Source organism: Blennius ocellaris (genome assembly GCF_963422515.1).
Source record: "Blennius ocellaris genome assembly, chromosome: 14".
NCBI classification, from domain to species: domain Eukaryota; kingdom Metazoa; phylum Chordata; class Actinopteri; order Blenniiformes; family Blenniidae; genus Blennius; species Blennius ocellaris.
The window spans coordinates 3,641,303-3,666,311 of record NC_137663.1 but is presented as its reverse complement, the minus strand read 5'-3'; the positions used below and the strand labels follow the sequence as shown (position 1 = coordinate 3,666,311).

The following is a 25,009-nucleotide window of genomic DNA, read 5'->3' as shown; positions in this document are numbered from 1 at the left end:
TAGCTGTCAACAGGTAACAGGAACACCTGGCCAGTGAAAACGCACTGTCAACAGGAAACAAGAACACCTGGCCAGTGAAACTAGCCAGGTGAAAAATAATTCCCAGACAGTTTTCACTTTAATCAAAGTAACGTTCACAGCTGCCGCTGTGACTTTTCATTGGTTTTCACAAAGTGTTTCTATCTGCAGGATCATTCAGGCTGTTGACGGAGGATGAATCTTGAGTTTCTTCCAGAGAGCAGATCAAGGTGAGTGAAACAAACGGTAGCAGCACCTTAACCTATTTAAGGTGCTGTTCTGGTGAGGACAGGTAACTTGGTTTGGAACATGTTCGGGTCCCCTGTCCTGCCATGATTACCTGGAGGTGTTATAATCTCAACTTTGCCCTAGCTCCACCTAGTGGGCGAACATAAATTCTGCACAGATCGCCAGTAAACAGAGGAGCACACACAGACAACAAAATTAAACAATAATCCTATATTAAACATACATTGGCTCCTACACAAACTGTGCTGTTAGTGATTCTATTCTCTTGAGCTGAATACATGTACTATCTTTGCTCCTTGGCTTCAGCGCTTCATGATGATCCGAATAAGTTGAGGATCCGTTCAGACAGAAGGAACCTCTGGAGGAGCTGGTCAGCATCACCCACCCTCAAGCAGCAGCTCAACCTGAGGAAGCTGCCTTTCAGTGGCCAGCAGGTAAGAAAACACTGCGTCAGGCAGTGGGACAGACTTTACAATACAAAAGCTGGGTTTGTTGATGGGTTGGCTAAACTATCAATATGCATCATGTCACTGGTTTTTAGAACATCGACATTCTGATGGCTGAAGGATCAACCAGGCTGGGGTCAGAGGTCATCATGACCAGAGGGAGATGACATCCTGATGGCTGAAGGATCAACCAGGCTGGGGTCAGAGGTCATTATGAAAAATATGCTGAATTTTGCTTGTATTTAAAATGAAGAACGATGACAGTCTGTCATGGGTAAATGTTGAAGGTCTGTCATGGGTAAAGGTTGGAAGTTTGTCATGGGAAAATGTTGAAGGTCTGACATGGGTAAATGTTGAAGGTGTGTCAGGTAAATGTTGAAGGTCCATCCATCCATCCATTGGCTACCGCTTTATCCGGGGCCGGGTCGCGGAGGCAGCAGTCTGAGCAGAGTTGCCCAGACTTACCTCACCCCAGACTCTTCCTCCAGCTCCTCCGGTGGCACCCCAAGGTGTTCCCAGGCCATAGAGAGACATAGTCCCTCCAGCGTGTCCTGGGTCTGCCCCGAGGCCTCCTACCGGAGGGACATGCCCGGAACACCTCCCTGGGGAGGCGTCCGGGGGGCATCCGAAATAGATGCCCGAGCCACCTCAGCTGTGTCTCAATGTTGAAGGTGTGTCAGGTAAATGTTGAAGGTGTGTCAGGTAAATGTTGAAGGTGTGTCATGGGTAAATGTTGAAGGTGTGTCATGGGTAAATGTTGAAGGTGTGTCAGGTAAATGTTGAAGGTGTGTCATGGGTAAATCTTGAAGGTTTTGCTTAATGCACCTCACATTGACACTGAACCCATACAATCGTGCACACAGACAAAGGCTGCATGCATGACAGTAGTAGCCTCACATGGTTTCAACCTCCCATCAGACACTATGACCCCCCCCCCCCCACCCCCGGTGCAAACCTGTTGGAAACACTGGAAAATGGTCTGCTGGCGAAACTGCACAGTGGTGTCTTGATGTGTTGTGGTTGTTGATCAGCTGTCATGTTGGTGTGGATTAAGTACTGATGCATAATAGTGGCCTTACATTGGATTCGGATTGTGTATTACTGTAGGACATAATGTGCGGCTGCAGCATTGGCTGTATTGGCATAGGCAACAATACTTTTTTGGAGCGGGGGGTTGTATTTTGTTACTGCTGGCCCTGACTGAAACACCACCGCACGCTACTGTATACAAGATAACCAGCCAAAATGTGCACAACTTCACCAGCAGTGATGTACAATAACACTGCAGAGAATGAAAGTAGCCCTGGGGAGATTCTTCATTTCTTCATCTATTGCTTTTATTCCATCTTCATATCACCTGACAATCACTGTTCTTTATGTAATGATGTTTATTTTTCCATTGAAAGTTGATGATTTAGTTTCCTCAGTACTCTTTGTGGGTATTGCTAAGCAGCCTGCAGGATAGATGAGCCAAGATATACTTCAATGTTTGTCAGCAGTGTTCCTTCAAACAGTGTCATGTCTCTTTGGAAACAGTTATTCAACTTTGTTTTGGCAGTTAAAAGGTTTTATGAACATTATTTCTTTCACTCGTGTTTAGAAATCCAGATTCTGGGGTATTTTTTTCATTTTTGACAGTGATGTTATCCAGCGAAAGGTGAGAACAGTCATATATTATCGTGTATCAATCTTCCTTTATGAAATCCTGATCGAGTGTAAGACTAATAATTTGGAATAAACCTACTTTTAACCTTGCTGCCAATACAGATGTATTTTCTAGTCTATATTTAGGAATGTAATAGGTCTTTGTTTGCTCAATAATCATTTTACTTTTCATTATTTAGGTGTTATATTAATTCTGCCTTGTTTCATTCATACATATTCATATACAATAGCAACATTTTAATTTCTTTTCAGAAATGTTTGTAGATTTTTGCAGTAATTCCTTGTGAGCCTGGAGATCAGCCAAAAGCTGTTTTTGATTATATATTGAATTCTTCCATTTTATTTCAAACATTTCTAATGTTTTCTTCATTTACAGAATCATATCCTTTATCTCATTGAAAATTGATTCAGCATTTTGTTTAGAATAAGAGGATACATACAGGTATCTAAAGGAATTCAAGATCTCTTTGACTATACCTTTTGGTTCTATGCGTTCTCCATTTATCATGAGGGTGTGAAATAAAAAAAAAATGTTGTCTGTGTTTTTATATCTTAGTGGAACGTGATCTTTTTTCTCTTTCTTCAATCCACTAGTCTCTGGACCTTATAAATGCTCTCTGAGCTTTATTCAGATAAAATCTACCGGGATGTACCTTCTAGTGAACCTGTGCTTCCTAGAACTGAAAAGGAAGGCATGACACAACTGAAGCCATTAACGAGATTTTGCCATTTATATATGGCGATGACCATGTACAAGTATGTCGGTGCCACGACGACACCATATTTGATACCGCAATGGTGGGGTTTTATTTTTGAGAGTAGTAGGGTGCTGACCAGATGCAATTATGTCCGCAACCACATACAAGTATTTCAGCACCCACCAAACGCGGTTTTGATACCGCACTGGCAGGGTTTCAATTCTGGAGCAGTACAGTCATGCTGTGGATCATGTACTACCGCCTCCCACAGACAGTGGTGCTGTGGAGGAGATTCCAAACAAAATGGCAACAATCGCTGGAAGTGGCCATGTTGTCGGCCATCTTGGCTTCTCCACTGGCAGCCTCTCAAATTGTGAGTCGTCTGGTAGCAGAGCGCCCTCAGCAGCCTTATGCAGCTCCCTGGCAGACCTCAGCCTGCCGTCATACAATTATATTATATATTATATTGTTCTAGTTTGATTGGAGTGCAGAGTGCAATGTGCAACAGCAGAGTGCAATGACGCCACAAGTGGTATCGGCAGAGTGAGGAGCTCTGACGGCTACGTAAGTAACAGCTGCACCTGGTTTTAGCACCTGGTTCGGACTGATGGATCTTCAGACTGATGGAGGTTTACTGATGAAGTTCACTGATTGAGGTTTAGACTGATGGAGGTTTAGACTGATGGAGGTTCACTGATGGAGGTTTACACTGATGGATCTTCAAACTGATGGAGGTTTACTGATGGATGTTCACTGATGGAGGTTTAGACTGATGGATTTTCAGACTGATGATTTACAAAAGAGGTTCACTGATGGAGGTTTCGACTGATGGAGGTTCAGACTGATGGAGGTTTACTGATGGATGTTTACTGATGGAGGTGTCGACTGATGGAGGTTTCGACTGATGGAGGTTTACTGATGGATTTTTAGATTGATGGATGTTTACTGATGGAGGTTCAGACTGATGGATGCTTAGACTGATGGAGGTTCACTGATGGAGGTTTACACTGATGGATCTTCAAACTGATGATTTACAAAAGAGGTTCACTGATGGAGGTTTCGACTGATGGAGGTTCAGACTGATGGAGGTTTACTGATGGATATTTACTGATGGATGTTTACTGATGGAGGTGTCGACTGATGGAGGTTTCGACTGATGGAGGTTTACTGATGGATTTTTAGATTGATGGATGTTTACTGATGGAGGTTCAGACTGATGGAGGTTCAGACTGATGGATGCTTAGACTGATGGAGGTTCACTGATGGAGGTTTACACTGATGGATCTTCAAACTGATGGAGGTTTACTGATGGATGTTCACTGATGGAGGTTTAGACTGATGGATTTTCAGACTGATGGTTTACAAAAGAGGTTCACTGATGGAGGTTTCGACTGATGGATGTTTACTGATGGAGGTGTCGACTGATGGAGGTTTCGACTGATGGAGGTTTACTGATGGATTTTTAGATTGATGGATGTTTACTGATGGAGGTTCAGACTGATGGATGCTTAGACTGATGGAGGTTCAGATTGAGTGTGGTTCAGACTGATGGATGTTCACTGATGGAGGTTTATACTGATTGAGGTTTACTGATGGTGGTTTACTGATGGAGATTCAGACTGATGAAGGCTTACTGATGGAGGTTTAGACCAATGGAGGTTTACTGATGGAAGTTTTGGCTGATGGAGGTTCAGGCTGATGGAGGTTCACTGATGGAGGTTTACTGATGGGGATTTACTGATGGAGGTTACGACTGACGGAGGTTTAGACTGATGGGGGTTTACTGATCGAGGTTACGACTGATGGAGGTTCAGAGTGATGGAGGTTTACTGATGGCTGTTTACTAATGGAGGTTTAGACTGATGGAGGTTTAGACTGATGGGGGTTAACTGATCGAGGTTACGACTGGTGGAGGTTCAGAGTGATGGCTGTTTAGTGATGGAGGTTTAGACTGATGGGGTCAGACTGATGGCGGTTAAGACTGATGGAGGTTCAGACTGATGGAGGTTTACTGATAGATATTTACTGATGGATGTTTACTGATGGAGGTTCAGACTGATGGAGGCTTAGACTGATGGAGGTTCAGACTGAGTGCGGTTCAGACTGATGGAGGTTCACTGATGGAGGTTTATACTGATTGAGGTTTACTGATGGTGGTTTAGACTGATGGATGTTTACTGATGGAGATTCAGACTGATGGAGGCTTACTGATGGAGGTTTACTGATGGAAGTTTTGGCTGATGGAGGTTCAGGCTGATGGAGGTTCACTGATGGAGGTTTACTGATGGAGATTTACTGATGGAGGTTTAGACTGATGGAGGTTTAGACTGATGGGGGTCTACTGATGGAGGTTACAACTGATGGAGGTTCAGAGTGATGGCTGTTTACTGATGGAGGTTTATTGATGCAGGTTTTGACTGATGGTGGTTTAGACTGATGGAGATTTACTGATGGCTGTTTACTGATGGTGGTTTAGACTGATGGAGGTTTACTGATGGCTGTTTACTGATGGAGGTTTAGACTGATGGGGGTTTACTGATGGAGGTTCAGAGTGATGGCTGTTTACTGATGGAGGTTTACTGATGCAGGTTTCGACTGATGGTGGTTTAGACTGATGGAGGTTTAGACTGATGGAGGTTCACTGATGGAGGTTTACACTGATGGATCTTCAAACTGATGGAGGTTTACTGATGGATGTTCACTGATGGAGGTTTAGACTGATGGATTTTCAGACTGATGGTTTACAAAAGAGGTTCACTGATGGAGGTTTCGACTGATGGAGGTTCAGACTGATGGAGGTTTACTGATGGATATTTACTGATGGATGTTTACTGATGGAGGTGTCGACTGATGGAGGTTTACTGATGGATTTTTAGATTGATGGATGTTTACTGATGGAGGTTCAGACTGATGGAGGTTCAGACTGATGGATGCTTAGACTGATGGAGGTTCACTGATGGAGGTTTACACTGATGGATCTTCAAACTGATGGAGGTTTGCTGATGGATGTTCACTGATGGAGGTTTAGACTGATGGATTTTCAGACTGATGGTTTACAAAAGAGGGTCACTGATGGAGGTTTCGACTGATGGAGGTTCAGACTGATGGAGGTTTACTGATGGATATTTACTGATGGATGTTTACTGATGGAGGTGTCGACTGATGGAGGTTTCGACTGATGGAGGTTTATTGATGGATTTTTAGATTGATGGATGTTTACTGATGGAGGTTCAGACTGATGGAGGTTCAGACTGAGTGTGGTTCAGACTGATGGATGTTCACTGATGGTGGTTTATACTGATTGAGGTTTACTGATGGTGGTTTACTGATGGAGATTCAGACTGATGGAGGCTTACTGATGGATGTTTAGACCAATGGAGGTTTACTGATGGAAGTTTTGGCTGATGGAGGTTCAGGCTGATGGAGGTTCATTGATGGAGGTTTACTGATGGGGATTTACTGATGGAGGTTACGACTGACGGAGGTTTAGACTGATGGGGGTTTACTGATCGAGCTTACGACTGATGGAGGTTCAGAGTGATGGAGGTTTACTGATGGTTGTTTACTGATGGAGGTTTAGACTGATCGAGGTTACGACTGATGGAGGTTCAGAGTGATGGCTGTTTAGTGATGGAGGTTTAGACTGATGGGGTCAGACTGATGTCGGTTAAGACTGATGGAGGTTCAGACTGATGGAGGTTTACTGATAGATATTTACTGATGGAGGTTTAGACTGATGGAGGTTTAGACTGATGTCGGTTAAGACTGATGGAGGTTCAGACTGATGGAGGTTTACTGATAGATATTTACTGATGGAGGTTTAGACTGATGGAGGTTTAGACTGATGGGGGTCTACTGATGGAGGTTTACTGATGGAAGTTTTGGCTGATGGAGGTTCAGGCTGATGGAGGTTCACTGATGGAGGTTTACTGATGGAGATTTACTGATGGAGGCTTAGACTGATGGAGGTTTAGACTGATGGGGGTCTACTGATGGAGGTTACAACTGATGGAGGTTCAAAGTGATGGCTGTTTACTGATGGAGGTCTACTGATGCAGGTTTTGACTGATGGTGGTTTAGACTGATGGAGGTTTACTGATGGCTGTTTACTGATGGAGGTTTAGACTGATGGGGGTTTACTGATGGAGGTTCAGAGTGATGGCTGTTTACTGATGGAGGTTTACTGATGCAGGTTTTGACTGATGGTGGTTTAGACTGATGGAGGTTTACTGATGGCTGTTTACTGATGGAGGTTTAGACTGATGGGGGTTTACTGATGGAGGTTCAGAGTGATGGCTGTTTACTGATGGAGGTTTACTGATGCAGGTTTCGACTGATGGTGGTTTAGACTGATGGAGGTTTAGACTGATGGAGGTTTAGACTGATGGAGGTTCACTGATGGAGGTTTACACTGATGGATCTTCAAGCTGATGGAGGTTTACTGATGGATGTTCACTGATGAAGGTTTAGACTGATGGATTTTCAGACTGATGGTTTACAAAAGAGGTTCACTGATGGAGGTTTTGACTGATGGAGGTTCAGACTGATGGAGGTTTACTGATGGATGTTTACTGATGGAGGTGTCGACTGATGGAGGTTTCGACTGATGGAGGTTTACTGATGGATTTTTAGATTGATGTATGTTTACTGATGGAGGTTCAGACTGATGGAGGTTCAGACTGATGGATGCTTAGACTGATGGAGGTTCACTGATGGAGGTTTACACTGATGGATCTTTAAACTGATGGAGGTTTACTGATGGATGTTCACTGATGGAGGTTTAGACTGATGGATTTTCAGACTGATGGATGCTTAGACTGATGGAGGTTCACTGATGGAGGTTTACTGATGGATTTTTAGATTGATGTATGTTTACTGATGGAGGTTCAGACTGATGGAGGTTCAGACTGATGGATGCTTAGACTGATGGAGGTTCACTGATGGAGGTTTACACTGATGGATCTTTAAACTGATGGAGGTTTACTGATGGATGTTCACTGATGGAGGTTTAGACTGATGGATTTTCAGACTGATGGTTTACAAAAGAGGTTCACTGATGGAGGTTTCGACTGATGGAGGTTCAGACTGATGGAGGTTTACTGATGGATATTTACTGATGGATGTTTACTGATGGAGGTGTCGACTGATGGAGGTTTCGACTGATGGAGGTTTACTGATGGATTTTTAGATTGATGGATGTTTACTGATGGAGGTTCAGACTGATGGAGGTTCAGACTGATGGATGCTTAGACTGATGGAGGTTCAGATTGAGTGTGGTTCAGACTGATGGATGTTCACTGATGGAGGTTTATACTGATTGAGGTTTACTGATGGTGGTTTACTGATGGAGATTCAGACTGATGGAGGCTTACTCATGGAGGTTTAGACCAATGGAGGTTTACTGATGGAAGATTTGGCTGATGGAGGTTCAGGCTGATGGAGGTTCACTGATGGAGGTTTACTGATGGGGATTTACTGATGGAGGTTACGACTGACGGAGGTTTAGACTGATGGGGGTTTACTGATCGAGGTTACGACTGATGGAGGTTCAGAGTGATGGAGGTTTACTGATGGCTGTTTACTAATGGAGGTTTAGACTGATGGAGGTTTAGACTGATGGGGGTTAACTGATCGAGGCTACGACTGATGGAGGTTCAGAGTGATGGCTGTTTAGTGATGGAGGTTTAGACTGATGGGGTCAGACTGATGGCGGTTAAGACTGATGGAGGTTCAGACTGATGGAGGTTTACTGATAGATATTTACTGATGGATGTTTACTGATGGAGGTGTCGACTGATGGCGGTTTCAACTGATGGATTTTTAGATTGATGGATGTTTACTGATGGAGGTTCAGACTGATGGAGGCTTAGACTGATGGAGGTTCAGACTGAGTGCGGTTCAGACTGATGGAGGTTCACTGATGGAGGTTTATACTGATTGAGGTGTACTGATGTTGGTTTAGACTGATGGAGGTTTACTGATGGAGATTCAGACTGATGGAGGCTTACTGATGGAGGTTTACTGATGGAAGTTTTGGCTGATGGAGGTTCACTGATGGAGGTTTACTGATGGAGATTTACTGATGGAGGTTTAGACTGATGGAGGTTCAGAGTGATGGCTGTTTACTGTTGGAGGTTTACTGATGCAGGTTTTGACTGATGGTGGTTTAGACTGATGGAGGTTTACTGATGGCTGTTTACTGATGGAGGTTTAGACTGATGGGGGTTTACTGATGGAGGTTCAGAGTGATGGCTGTTTACTGATGGAGGTTTACTGATGCAGGTTTCGACTGATGGTGGTTTAGACTGATGGAGGTTTAGACTGATGGGGGTTTACTGATGGAGGTTTTGACTGATGGAGGTTCAGAGTGATGGCTGTTTACTGATGGAGGTTTACTGATGCAGGTTTCGACTGATGGTGGTTTCGACTGATGGAAGGTTAGACTGATGGAGGTTTACTGATGCAGGTTTCGACTGATGGTGGTTTCGACTGATGGTGGTTTCGACTGATGGAAGGTTAGACTGATAGAGGTTTACTGATGAATTTGTAGATTGATGGATGTTTACTGATGGAGGTTCAGACTGATGAAGGCTCAGACTGATGGAAGTTTACTGATGGACTTTCAGATTGATGGAGGTTTACTGATGAATGTTGAGACTGATGGAGGCTTAGCCTGATAGTGTTTAAACTGATTAAAGCGTAGACTGATGGATGTTTAGACTGTCGGAGGTTCCAACTGATGGAGGCTTACCCATGGAGGTTTTCTGATGGAGGTTCACTGGTGGAGGTTTAGACTGATGGAGGTTTAGACTGATTGAGGTTCAGACTAATGAGGTTTAGTGATGGAGGTTCAGACTGATGGTGGTTTACTGATGGAGGTTCACACTGATGGAGGTTTAGGCTGAAGGAGCACCTTGACTGATGGAGGTTCAGACTGACGGAGGTTCAGACTGATGGAGGTTTAGACTGATGGAGGTTCAGACTGATGGAGCACCTTTACTGCTCTGAGTATTGTGAGTACTGTGAAGCTGAAGTACTCTGTGAAGACAACCCAGCTGTCAGCTGTTGAAAGCAGGATGAAGTTGAATCCTTTGAGGCGCTGATCTGCTCACGAAGCAGTGAACTGATGAGCCGCTCCATTTAAATGATTTCTTATCTCCTCTCTAAGCAGTTTTCGAAGTAGTCAGCACTTCACAAAGTGGACCTGACTATTGCAAAATCTTACAAAACATTTTCAACCACAGGTTAGGAAAATGGGGCACTGTTGTCAGAAGCTCTTTTAGACGTTTCTTGTACATCAGCAGTCAGTTCAATTGGGATAAGTGTTGAAAAGACTCAGTTGCGGTATAATTGCCTTAATTGTGTGAAGGCATGTAGAACATGAATCAATGCTCTTCTGTTCAGAGAGTCAAAAGTTGCATGTTATTGTGGTCAGTTAGAACCTGTTGGTGACACATCCCTGACCAAGGCGTTTAGCTAACAGGTGGCCTGTACATAATTTTATTATATTCTATTACATATGATGTGATATGATATGATATATGAAATTAAATATATTGAATTAAGCCTGCAGAACTTAAAATGCATCACCACTTTTAAAAAAGCAAGAAGAAAAGAAGGATCTGAAAGGAACTACACGTGTTGACTGAAGGAAGGAACAAATCAAAGACTGAAAGTCTTGTATTCCCCTTTAAAGGACGAGGTGATAAAAAAAAACTCCCACCTGCTACCCCCCCCCCCCCCCCCCCCCCCTGCTTTCAGACATGGATCCAACCCTTACCTATTGCGGTGTAGAGGACTTGGTCACAACAACGCTGCCCAGATAGCTGAGATCAATCAAAAACAAAGCAGGTAAGACTCCAGGAGCCATCATGAAACACCACACTGCCCCTAAGTCATTATGATGGAGACATTGCAGCACAAGACAAGCGGACAGGCCCTGTGACACAATTTGACCATCAACCTTTCCTGGGTAGTCTAACCTGGTTGGGACCTGGTGGCATTTGGGGGGATTGGGGACACAAGGGTTAGAGAAAGGGAAGGGGTAAAGAATAGGAAACAATCTGAGTGGTTGGAAGGAAAGGGAGAACTGGTCATGCAGCCAGGTTACTAAGGCTGAGGATGGGCCGCAGGGCCTGCCAGGATGGATTCTTCTTAAAGCATCCTTCTGTATGATGAAGGTATCTTCAGAGGCTTCGAGTTAGACATAACGATGGACTCACTTGGATGAATATTATGGGATTCCTCCCACTCCTGTTAGGTGAAAGCAGGGTAAGGCATGATACAGATAGAAAAAAATAGGGATTTTGTGGTGAAGTCTGCAGTTTCCCGGGATTTGGGAGCTTTTGCCAAATAAACTGCGCTCAGTACTGGCCATAGGAAGGATGTACAGCAGCCCATAAAGATATGTTATCTGTGAAACAAATGTATTTTTGAATCAATCCAATGTGTAATTTGAGTTGTTCGTTTTGACTGAAAATGGCTATGTCATTTCTGAAAAGGATTTGGGGACAGTGCTTCACAGATTCATTGGGTGGATTCACCTAATCAATGTTTGACATGAAAAGCAGCCTTGACCAGATTGAATTTAAACTGAAAACATGTAAAACTCAGCAAATGAATCATAACAAGCAGAACATTTTCATTAAACCTAAAAGTTTTTTTTTTTTTTTTTACTGTTCTTAAAATATAGTTAATCACTTCAAAAAGGCAGCAACTAAATTATACAACTATGGTTGCCAAAGAGACGCTACATGATGGCAAAACATGATGGATAGACAACACTTCAGTAAACAAAATGTCGGTGCAATTCCACACATCAAAGCATTATGGGTTGGGGCAGATGACTGCGAATGGTTTCCTGGCCTACATGCCTGATGAACCTACCCTGAAGCTGACAACTGGGGTGGAGAGGGCTCAGATGGAAGAATCCCCTTCTCAGTCCTCCTCATAGATGACATCTGCCCAAACCTGTTACTGCTTTCCATGGGGGGTGACGGGGACTGAGAGGCTGGGTAGCTGGTTGCAGAGCTGACAAAGGCCATGTGGGAATGGTAGTTGGGCCTTGCTCTCCTGCTTCCCTGCCCCGGAGCAGGGTAGGAGGAGGGGGAGGATCTCATTGAGAAGCTTGCTGTAGAAGGAGGGAGGAGGGTGATCTCTGGGGGTATGGTAGGTTGGACAAAGCTAGCACGTGGCCGGGGACATACTCCAAACTCAGGGGAGCCCTCGTGGGAGCTCAGTGGACTTTGGGTTAGGGGTGAAAGTCGAGACGGTTGGAGAACCACCTGATGCAAGCCAGGATCCATCCTACGAGTTTGTCTAGGACTGAAACGCGGGGCAGTTTCAAACCATCGAGTGTCCAAGCTACTGTAGGTGCTCGGAATAATGTGGGCCATCGGATCGGTATAGGGCAAAACTGGCACACCCATGCTGTGGACTGTGTGTCTTAGCTGCCCTAAATGTGCCTCTTGCATAGCGAGATGCTTGGTTGGTGAGCCATGAGGCCTAGCCTTGCTGGGAGACTTGCTTGACTGGCTCTTTGGGGCCTCCAGTGGCAGGGCAGCTGGGTAGGTGGGCATTGGAAGGGGAGAAGGCTGGGAAGCACTGAGGGGAAGAACACGAGGTGGTGGTGGATAGGGGGAGTCATGGTGGAGATGCAGAGAGTGATGTGGAGGGAAAATGAATTGGGGCCCCTCCAGACTTGCAAAAGTGAAATCCAGTCCCTGCCAAATTTCTGGAGAATGAGAGGAAGAAGCAATGGTCAGAGGAAGAGGAAAACCAGAGATCGCATATTGTGGAAAGTCACCCTCTCCCATTTCTTCAGGAATCATAGGGTGACCGAAAGGGCCTTCAGCCAGGTATGGAGGGGAGGACATCACAGAGCTGAGTGGGCTGGTATCAGGCATGTAAAAATGGGGTGGGGGATCGTGATCTCCAGGGTATCCCAGATAGCCGTAGAAAGACCTGTCATGGAGAGAGCCTCGGATCTGCCCTGTGGCCTGGAGCGGACTGCTCTCTATGATGGTCATACCTTCGAAGGGCCTGTGGAAACGCGGGGTGTAGGCTGGAGGTTGCAGGTAAGATTCCTGACTGGAGATTGGGAAAATCTGGTGAGGCCGAAGCGGGGGCATTACTGGTGGCAAAAGCCTGGGATCATCATTCTCTTCATCTGACTGTCGGAATTCGGGATAGAGGTCTGATTCTTCCACAAAGGGAAAGCCTTCAATTCGTCGGGGCTTGACCGACATTTCTCTGTCAGTGGGATCTATGACAAAGCGTCCATCTGGACCTCGACTGATGAGTTCAATTGGTGTTGCTTCGGCTTCATGTTTGGAGATGGTATACTTCTTGGTGGTTTTTGCTCTTTTGGACTTCTTGTATAAAGACAATTCCTCTTTCCTTCCTGGACTTATCGGAGGTTTCTTTCCACGCTGGTCATGACTGTCTTCAGATGTTTCTGAAGGGGAAGCCTTGGAGTCGACACTCTCTGGGCTCGCCTTGCCTGAAGAGGACCTATCAAACAGAACATGAAGGAATTCAGTGTTGGAGTTTACTGACAGACAGTTGAACTTTGTGAGAAGTAAAATTAACATGAGCTGTACTTCCAAACACTTTATTCAGTCATTAGCAGACAAGGTCAGTTACATGAACAATGAGATGTGTTCAAACTGGTTTGAAGCTCCATGTTGTTTCACTGGCTGGAGACCCATCAAGTACCATTACCAAAACAACTGAAGACATGCTTCTAAACACCAGTTCATGTCAACAGTGACTTTTTAAATGACTTTGCTGGTTTCTTCAGCCTTCTCTCGTCTCTCTCACTCAACATAATCCTGCTGGGTGATTTCAATATCCACATAGAAAATACCAGCCTGCCTCTCACCAAAGACTTCACTTTCTGGCAGGAAAGACGTCACCTTCTGTCAAGATATCTTTGGATTGGCAACATGCCTCCATTCCTACACACTGTAAAGGAAGAAATTTGGACTTAATCTGTTGCTCTGGCAGTTACAGCTGATGAACTCCCCATAACCGACCACATTATCCTCTCCTTTACCCTTAAACTATTTCCATCCCACTGCCACCATGTTGTGCCAACACCCTGACTCCGTGAGTCTTTTACATTTTTCCCACGGCAAAACCCTGCCCTAAAATTTTCTTCCCTCGATTGATAGACAAACCCACCAGTTGATTTCGTCAGGTGGAATCCTGCATGCACTATGCATACTAGGGGTAATTTCTCTCTCCCTCTGCTTAGCATATGGGTGTGGGGACTTACGGATCACTTTATCACATTTATCACTCTGCACAGAGATACATTTACTTATCGCAACAGCATTTTATAGTGAGCAGCATACATATGTCTTCTAGAAATCCCAACATTTGTAAAGTGTGGATGAAAACAAATGCTGATCTGTAGTGTGCATTACTGCCACGTGTTTACATTTCAGTTTAAATTTAAATTAACCAGGAGGACAATCAAAAAACAAATTTTCTCATCTAAATGTCACCGATTGAAATGCATTGAATTCTCACATCCAGTTCTTGCTCTGGATGCTGTCCAGGGTGCTGAACCGGGTGACAGTCACAGTACTCAGAGCAGAGCGTTGTTGTGGATTGTTTGCATATCACACAAGCCACTGCTCACATTCACATCTGGTGGTGGGGTTGGGGGGCTGTCTGTAAGTACTATGAAATAGAATCCCAGCGGTGCCACTGCAACCCACCATCTCCTGTGTCAGTGTCCCTAACCCTATCGAGGCGACTAATACCACGTCGTGCTCATGAGCTGCCACTTGAAGCTGCTCTTGCAGCATCAGAACCTTGAGTCACTGCGGTGGATTGGGTGACATCTGGAGGCAGCAGCAGCTGGGGCTTCTGGAGAACCTCGGAAAGTTGTCTTATATATACACTCCTGCTCCCCAATGTCGGGTGGAAAAAGTCACTTTGATCACAAAGTGAGCAAGGACGCTCTACGTGAGCAGCAGCTGTATGTAAGTATGGCCTCCATAGCAATCGCACGGAGATCATACATTGTAAGCACGTACAACTCGCTTACCATGTGTGCAATGTATGATACACGCAACCGCTCATGGCCAGGCTTTGCATGCGGGCCACGTACTTACACCTTGTGCAACCATGTGAGTGATGTGCATTGACATACTTCCTCCCTGCTCTTGCCACAGCAGTGGGTTGTGACCGAGACTTTCGCCCAAAGCCTTGTCACTTCCTGTCTGGGTTATTGTAATTTTCTCATTAGGAGCAGAGCTTTCAGCATTCTGTCTCCTTGAGTTTCCTTGAGTGTTGAGAAAGGTGTCTTGAAATAAAATGTATTATTATTATTATTAAGGACTGAACCCAAAAGGGCCCAAAAGCCTTATTTATTTGCACTTAGATGCACTGAGAGCTATTGAGTGTGCAGGGTTGCACCTTGCTTCCCCTCTGAGACTCTCCTTGTGAACAGACTCTCATTGACGTCCTCATTCGCTTGAGAGAAGCTCAACGTTCAAGAAGCAATGGTCACTGATCTCATTATTTCTCCTGTTTTACAAGAAACCTTATTTGTTTACAGGTACTCTGCCTGAGACCTGTTACAGAAGCGCTATCTCCTCTGAGGGCGAACATTGTATCGGCTTCAAAACACTATTAAATGACAGAGGAGAGTCTCCGGCTCAATGATTCTGTTCAACCTTTTGAGTCGTCGAATGGTTTCATTTTTTTAGCTGTCAAGGTTCCGAATGCCGAATTCTTCCTCCTTCCTCCGCCTCCCACCTCCTCTCATTCAAATACATAGGAAAACCAAAATGTCTCCTCATAAACAGTGTTGGGATTTATGCTCACGCAGGCGCATAGGCGGCTATCTGCCGGCATATTTGAACACCAGCTGACCTCCTGCAGTGAGCAGCATTTCATTTCCATTCAGTTTCCTGTCTTGGCTTACCTGGTTTAAGCATTCCACACAACATCTCACTAACATTTGTTACAGAGTGTGCAGGGAGGCCTGCCGCCATTATGTATCGTTTGTTGGTTTTCGCCACGCGCCATATTTCAACACGCGCCATATTTCTAAACATTCATCTGTTAAAACAACATATTACCGGTAACAAAACACACTTACACACATGGCCGTTTTTGCAGTTTAATGTTTCATCAAACTTACAAACACATGGATATTTCTGTAGACTCGCCAGCTTCACTTCAACACTTCCTTCTTTCTGGGGCGAAACCGAGGGACTGTTCCACTATGCAGTTATTGGAGGGGTTCACATGCTCTGGGCGATGCATACCATTTTAGCGGGGTTGTTTTACTGGTTTTGGGGAAAATGTATTTTATTAGGTGTAAAAGAGATTTTATTTACTAAAAAGGATTTCGGGTGTTTATGCATTTTGTGTTTGTTCTTTTCAGTTGTTATTTTTCATTTAGAATGTTGTTATTTAGTTAATTGATTGATTGATTTTTGGAACTGGGCTCATCTGTGGGAGGGGCTGCAGGCATATAAACCCAGTAGAATGCTCCAGAGCTTGAGTTGTGGTTTGGCCGTCTTGGTGAAAGGTATAGTGGCTGTGTAGAAGTTTTGTGCAGGATCTAGTTGATTTAGCCTGGCAAACTTGAAGACAGTTTATTTTTGCATTTTTCATAGTTTTGTTTTTCCGTGTTTTGTTCTTTATTTTGGGACTTCATTTGGGACACTGTAAATATTTGCACCGTTTTTAAGAAAAAGTTTGAAAATCAGAAAAATAAAAAGAGCGCTATTTTGGGGAAAAAGGTTCATCCCTCTGTCCACTCCGCGCCGACCATTCTTGCAACAATAACAATCTTAAATAAAAGGGAAGGTGTGAGATTCAAGAACTTTCTGTTACAAACCAGTGAATTATCAACAATAAATGCATAATTACCAGGAAGCACTCGGAGCAAGCGGTCTCACTGGGGCAGAATCATTACTGTAATGCCGGAGTTTAACTGGATGTTGAGACATGCAGTTAAACTCCGGTGACCAAACGGATGTATCACAGCAGCACAAGTTAGCAGTTTGGGTGTCACCTGTAACTATGTGGAGAGCTTATCTCGATCAGTTACCATGAGTGGCAGGAGAGATGCGAGGGGCCCGCGTACGCAGATAGGTTAATGAAAGAGAGAGAAAGTGGAGGAAAAGAGGAGGAAAATTCTGGCAAGGCTTTGTTCCAAGACTCAGTTCTCCACACAGATATACAGTGGACCAGAAGCTCAACTGGAACTCCTTTTCTGAGGTGGAAAACCAGAGTACCAAACTTACAATGGTGCGCATGAACACGTGCGTACACAAAAGATGCTTATCAGCGGCACATGAAACACAATTGCAGGTTAGCTTCGCGCCTGGTTCCCAGGATCCAAAATAAATGAAAAGGGAGAAGAGAAAAAGGGCAGTCCAAAAGGTGTGTTCTGCTGCTCGCCAGCAAGCTGAACCTTGGTTTGGTTCTGTGGTCCACTTTGTGCTCTCTTGGTTTTCCCGGTGAGGCATAGACATATTTCGCTCGGAGGTCGGGGTGAGAAGCAGGGGGCAGTTTGACCAAGTTTGAATTTCGGACACCTGTCCGGGTTGGGTTCGACCAATGAGTGGTTGGAAGCGAGGAGCCCTGCATTCGCTTCACAGCTTCTATTGGTTTCCAATCTGGGGTTTGTGGCCCTCAGGGTCGCTGTCCTCCCCCCATGCTGTTTTATTACCTTTCCATTTTTTCTGCATGAAATTAATCATGAATGACGGGCCCAACAACAGCCATGACAGAACACCCCAGACAGGTGGCGATTTTGGCTAAACCGTGACTCTGATCAACAAAATAAACAGATCAGAAGTGTGACAAGAACCTGCCGAACCAGACGATGTGTTACGCCTGAAAGCTGGTGCGGGGAGTGTCTGGAACCCAAAAGCAGACCAGGAGGCAGAACAGGTGCCATTGGCAGTGATTTGATTGAAAACCAAGACCTGCGAGACGAAGGAACAGAGACTCTGGGATGCAGAGTACGCAGGCAGGAGGACTGCAGCAGGGAGGTGCGCTGCACCCCGAGGAGGAGTGCTGACGGTGCACGGGGAGCGCAGCCGGGAGGACTCTTGAAGAGGGAAGCCGGGGAGTACATTCGCAGACAGGTTACACAATCTTCTGGCATCGGACCCGCCTCACTGCAGGGCTTTAGAGCTGGGAGCAATCAATTAGCTGATCACCTTCAAGAGTATCAGTGAGGATCCGGTGCTGGAGTGAGGTGTGTGAATCCTCACACGATGTAACACATGTGGGGAAAATTCCATAAAACATGACCTTTTGGATGGGACACTTCTTCCATTCAAGATACTCAGAAAGGACGAGGGGGGCGGCTACTGTTATATGTATAGATGTTGCCTTTGAACTTCAAACATTAGTACTTTACTATAATGGCCTCACTCTATGCTTCAACATGGGATGATGACACATTTATATCCAAATTATTTTCATCTATACCTAATTGAATTAATCATCAGGTGATCATTGGCAGGGACATTACATTTGTCCAACACATAAACCTTGACAGATCATCAAGGAAACAAAGTTCTCTTTCGAAATCTGCCAGGGTTTTACAGTTTCATACCTTCCATCTAATTAAGTATTTTCTTTCTCCGCAAATGCCCACCGCTCGCACGCTTGTATTGATTTTTTTCTATTTGATGACAAACTGTTGCACAATGTTATCTCCATTGAATACCATAGTATTGTAATTTCAAATTATGCACCAACCTCTGTTGATAAGTTTTCTAACTGCAAACTTCCCTTCAAAAACTAGAAATTTAACTCTCATCTGCTCTCAGAAGCTGGCTTTAAATCCTTCCTTGCTTCTCAAAATTAAATTCTTCTTTGAGATTAACAACACACCGGGTATCGGGTCGGATACACTCTGGGAAACCTTATAAGCTTATCTCTGTGGTCAAATTATTTTCTTTGTTTCCCATTTGAAGAAATCATAACAAACTATACTGACAAAAAAATTACATTTCAACTCAGATGCAAAAGTTAGACTCTCATTTTGCAAAAAACCCAACAACAGCTTTATACAAGGATCGGCTTCTCCAATCACAATATGACTTCTTATCTTCCAGTCAAGAGGAACAGTAACTGCTTCACATTTGTTTGAGCAGGGAGACAAAGCAGGTAAAACACTTGCATATCAAGCTCACGCAAGTAACACATCCAGATGAATTCCCAGTATAACGTTTTCTACGGGAGAAATCAAAACTGATGCTCTGGAGATCTGCAATGTTTTCTCTGAATTCTACTCAAATCTCTATTCCTCCGAGTCCTCTCCACAGGACTGGGATAGCCTTAAACCCCTAGATCATCTCACAATGCCCCAGTTGTGAGCGTTGCGAGCTGGGAGGTTTTGTGTGAACAACAGTAGTGAGCGTGCGGCTAGCTGGAGGGCTTATGGAAGACTCGAGTTCAATTGTCTGTCTTGTTTGTGTGATTTATGTCCGATCTGCTCAGCGCATCACTCAGCACTGTGGTGGGCTGATGCAGGATCGATGAGTTTTATACCCGTTCTCCGATAGGAGATCACTTTCTGTGAGCCTGTTGGTCTTGTAATTTTTTTGAGTGACGAGTTATGGGTGATCAGAAAGTCTTGAGGTCGTTTTCACTGCCGGCGTGCAGCAACAAAGTCTGTTATGAGAACAGCCCAAGCTGGTGCCAGGACTGTGGAGGATTTATGTGAGGACTCCACAGGAGGAGAAATGGGGATGCATACCATTCTCCATTAACACTGCCAATAATTCTTCACCAACGCACTAAAATTCACTATTGTGTGAAACTTTATTATTTAAAAATACTCTGGGAATTGTTGAGACGTGCAGCGTGTCTTGCTTTGTGTTGTTTTGTGTGTTGTTGCATGTAACCCCCGTTTTTACTAACATTTTGTGAATTGTCTGTCAACATGGGTAACACACAGTCAAATCAGTCCACAACAGAGGTTGATAAAGGTCAAAATATAAAGAGTGGAAATGCGAAAATTTCAAACAAGGCTACAAATAGACGCACACACGTTGAATGCAGAGGCAACTGACACACAAACTGAGCATGCAGACCCACAGGAGGTTTTGGAGAAAAAGTACAGCCGATCCACGCCAGCAGGGCTGATTGGCAGAACTAAAGAAGGGCATCATGTGGTTCCGTTCACAGTGTTGATTAATTTGAGAACTGGAGGTTATTGGCCCATGGAAGGGTCATTTCTGGATTGTTTATTGGATTTGGAAGAGAGTTTCTCAGCCATCTGGTGATTTATCCGCTTGGAATGTGAACTACATGTCTGAGTGTGTAACAGTTTGGAAACAAGTTGCTGGAAACATGAAATCAAATGAAAAACAATTTGACTGGGCTACTCCTGATCTGAAAAAAAATGACAGGAGGAGTCCACAAAATGTAATAACAAACACATACCGATTCTGGAATCTGTGCTTCAAACACGATCTTTGGAAATGACAAAAATCATGACCAAACACCCTGATTGTGCTAAAAAAAAGACTTAAAGCTATACTCTTTGGATGGTTGAAGCGTCAACCTACAAATTTACAAACGACTGAACACATGCAACAAACTTTGGGATTTGACAGCGCAGCCGCCGAGCTGACACATCCATTTGCGGAATCTCCGGAGTGTTCACTATTTTCAAACAAGCAGGCATTGCAGTGTCCGAAATTGAGCGCGGGACAGACGCAGATGGAGGAGAGAGAGAACCAGGAAGCACACCCAGGATTGCACAATACCATGAAAGTCCTTGTTTATGGGCTGACCTGCTAAACAAACTAACATGCTAAGGTGTGGTTTGTGGACAAGCTAACATGCTAAAGTGTAGTTGGTGGACTAGCCAAAATGCTATCATATACTATATAAACTAGCTAACATGCTAATGTGTTGTTTATGAGCTAGCTAACATGCTATTGTGTGCAACATAAACAAGCTAACATGCTAATGTAGGGTTTGTGGACTAGCTAACATGCCAACTTGTCAAAGCCAGAAATTCCTTCCAAAAAAAACCCCCTTGTTGATCAAACATTAAAATTTTGGCTTCAAACTGGATATTAAGTGTTTATCTAGGCTAGGGGTGAGCTGGCTCTCAACACAAAAGCCCCCATTTTTTTCAAAATGAAAGTCCTCGTTTATTAAAATTGACACGAAAACCTTAAAAAATTGATATTCGGCGATTAGCTAGATTACAGGTTAGTTGGCTTCCAAAATAAAAATCCCATCATTTTTCAAAATAAAAAACCTTTTTTGTTCAAGCCTTCACAAATTTATTTTTGATCAATATTTCAATGGACCAGAGGCCATGAATGGGCGTGAGTCCAGACCACGAGGTCCAGATCAAAGCTGCTTGCAGCTTTAATTTATTATTATTATTATTAATTGTGCCTGCCTCTTTAAGAGGCATCGCACAATTATTACAATACCAGGAACACCCCGTTTATTATTTGTGCCTGCCTTTTTAAGAGGCATTGCATTACAATACCAGGAACACCCCGTTTATTATTTGTGCCTGCCTTTTTAAGAGGCATTGCACAAATATTACTGTCCCAGGAAAAAGCCTTATTTTTTTATTATCTGTGCCTGCCTCTTTAAGAGGCATCACACAAATATTACTATCCCAGGAAAACCCGGTTTATTATCTGTGCCTGCCTCTTTACGAGGCATCGCACAAATATTACTATCCCAGGAAAACCCGGTTTATTATCTGTACCTGCCTCTTTACGAGGCATCGCACAAATATTACTATCCCAGGAAAAAGCTTTTTTTTCATTTGTGCCTGCCTCTTTAAGAGGCATCGCACAAATATTATTTCCCAGGAAAGCCACGTTTTTTTGTTATTTATGCCTGCCTCTTTAAGAGGCCTCGCACAAATACTACTATCCCAGGAAACGCCGTTTCTTTTTATTATTCTTCTTGTGCCGCTTTTTCGGCGACTAACTAATCCGGCACCATTTGGAGTACGTACAGAAAAAGCATATCGTTACATGCGCAAACAGTTTCCGAACAAAACGTAAAAAACGGCGAATAATTTCCCATCCGCTTTGAGTGGGAACCGAGAAACCCCCCCCCTCCCAAAAAATCACACTTTTTCCACGCCACATCATGTCGCCAAATTTTCAGCTAGAGACTCCATTTAGTCTTCAAAAGTTGCCCCAATTGCCCCCAGCTCACAGCCGCCTCCTCCCACCCCCTCGGTGACGTAGCCAGCAGCTCACGCTCGCTTGGTAGTAATGTACTTACAGATCTTGGCCCTCGTTAGTCTTTTATTGTGGGAACAGCAGCAGGTTTCAAGATGAGCTTCTGAGTAAGTCCAGTTTCAAAGTACCGTAGTTCTGGAAGCTTCTTTGGTGAAGAGTCGCTCACAAACAAACATTGTTTGTGGAAAAGAACAACAAGTCCAGTCACATTGGCCGCTGTGCTTCTTCTTCCACAAGACAAATAGTGAGGATCCATACTGGTACCTGAAAACACATTTTCTCCAAGTGGACATGGTGGTGAAAACACATTTTCTCCAGTGGACATGATGGTGAAAACACATTTTCTCCAGTGGACATGATGGTGAAAACACATTTTCTCCAGTGGACATGAAGGTGAAAACACATTTTCTCCAAGTGGACATGATGGTGAAAACACATTTTCTCCAAGTGGACATGATGGTGAAAACACATTTTCTCCAAGTGGACATGATGGTGAAAACATATTTTCTCCAAGTGGACATGATGGTGAAAACACATTTTCTCCAAGTGGACATGATGGTGAAAACACATTTTCTCCAAGTGGACATGATGGTGAAAACACATTTTCTCCAAGTGGACATGATGGTGAAAACACATTTTCTCCAGTGGACATGATGGTGAAAACACATTTTCTCCAAGTGGACATGATGGTGAAAACACATTTTCTCCAAGTGGACATGATGGTGAAAACACATTTTCTCCAGTGGACATGATGGTGAAAACACATTTTCTCCAAGTGGACATGATGGTGAAAACACATTTTCTCCAAGTGGACATGATGGTGAAAACACATTTTCTCCAAGTGGACATGATGGTGAAAACACATTTTCTCCAAGTGGACATGATGGTGAAAACATATTTTCTCCAAGTGGACATGATGGTGAAAACACATTTTCTCCAAGTGGACATGATGGTGAAAACACATTTTCTCCAAGTGGACATGATGGTGAAAACACATTTTCTCCAAGTGGACATGATGGTGAAAACACATTTTCTCCAGTGGACATGATGGTGAAAACACATTTTCTCCAAGTGGACATGATGGTGAAAACACATTTTCTCCAAGTGGACATGATGGTGAAAACATATTTTCTCCAGTGGACATGATGGTGAAAACACATTTTCTCCAAGTGGACATGATGGTGAAAACATATTTTCTCCAGTGGACATGATGGTGAAAACACATTTTCTCCAAGTGGACATGATGGTGAAAACACATTTTCTCCAAGTGGACATGAAGGTGAAAACACATTTTCTCCAAGTGGACATGATGGTGAAAACACATTTTCTCCAAGTGGACATGATGGTGAAAACACATTTTCTCCAAGTGGACATGATGGTGAAAACATATTTTCTCCAGTGGACATGATGGTGAAAACACATTTTCTCCAAGTGGACATGATGGTGAAAACATATTTTCTCCAGTGGACATGATGGTGAAAACACATTTCCTCCAGTGGACATGAAGGTGAAAACACATTTTCTCCAAGTGGACATGATGGTGAAAACACATTTTCTCCAGTGGACATGATGGTGAAAACACATTTTCTCCAAGTGGACATGATGGTGAAAACACATTTTCTCCAAGTGGACATGATGGTGAAAACACATTTTCTCCAAGTGGACATGATGGTGAAAACATATTTTCTCCAGTGGACATGATGGTGAAAACACATTTTCTCCAAGTGGACATGATGGTGAAAACATATTTTCTCCAGTGGACATGATGGTGAAAACACATTTTCTCCAAGTGGACATGATGGTGAAAACACATTTTCTCCAAGTGGACATGATGGTGAAAACACATTTTCTCCAGTGGACATGATGGTGAAAACACATTTTCTCCAAGTGGACATGATGGTGAAAACACATTTTCTCCAAGTGGACATGATGGTGAAAACACATTTTCTCCAAGTGGACATGATGGTGAAAACACATTTTCTCCAGTGGACATGATGGTGAAAACACATTTTCTCCAGTGGACATGATGGTGAAAACACATTTTCTCCAAGTGGACATGATGGTGAAAACACATTTTCTCCAGTGGACATGATGGTGAAAACACATTTTCTCCAGTGGACATGAAGGTGAAAACACATTTTCTCCAGTGGACATGAAGGTGAAAACACATTTTCTCCAGTGGACATGAAGGTGAAAACACATTTTCTCCAAGTGGACATGATGGTGAAAACATATTTTCTCCAGTGGACATGATGGTGAAAACACATTTTCTCCAAGTGGACATGATGGTGAAAACACATTTTCTCCAGTGGACATGAAGGTGAAAACACATTTTCTCCAGTGGACATGAAGGTGAAAACACATTTTCTCCAAGTGGACATGATGGTGAAAACATATTTTCTCCAGTGGACATGATGGTGAAAACACATTTTCTCCAAGTGGACATGAAGGTGAAAACAGCAGCGTTCAATGTGAAGCAGCAGAGACTGAGAGAGCACAGAGAAGAGGCTCCTTGGCACATTCGTGGGCGGGTCTTGTTTTGGTTTCTCCTCATGTCAATCTTCCTGGAGGCGGGGCTTCTCCAGCTCTGTGCTGAGTCAGCAAGGTGGTGCCCCGTCATCAACTTGAATCAACGTGTTGAGTTCTCCACCAGTTAGAACAGAGAAAGATCTCTGTGAACTCAAGCTTGAGGGAATCAATGAAAAAACCCCTT

The 25,009-nt window shown here is 43.8% G+C and overlaps 1 protein-coding gene across 1 annotated transcript in view; it reads right to left on the bottom strand.

The window, feature by feature from the left end:
- Window positions 1-25,009, bottom strand: part of LOC308139131 (protein turtle homolog B-like) — a gene marked incomplete at both ends in the record, with an annotated part of 219,201 nt that overhangs the window by 17,210 nt on the left and 176,982 nt on the right. Inside the window, one exon of the mRNA XM_080508476.1 lies at window positions 11,963-13,588. Coding sequence (XP_080364602.1) covers window positions 11,963-13,588 — 1,626 coding nt within the window. The remainder of the gene's footprint in view (window positions 1-11,962; window positions 13,589-25,009) is intronic.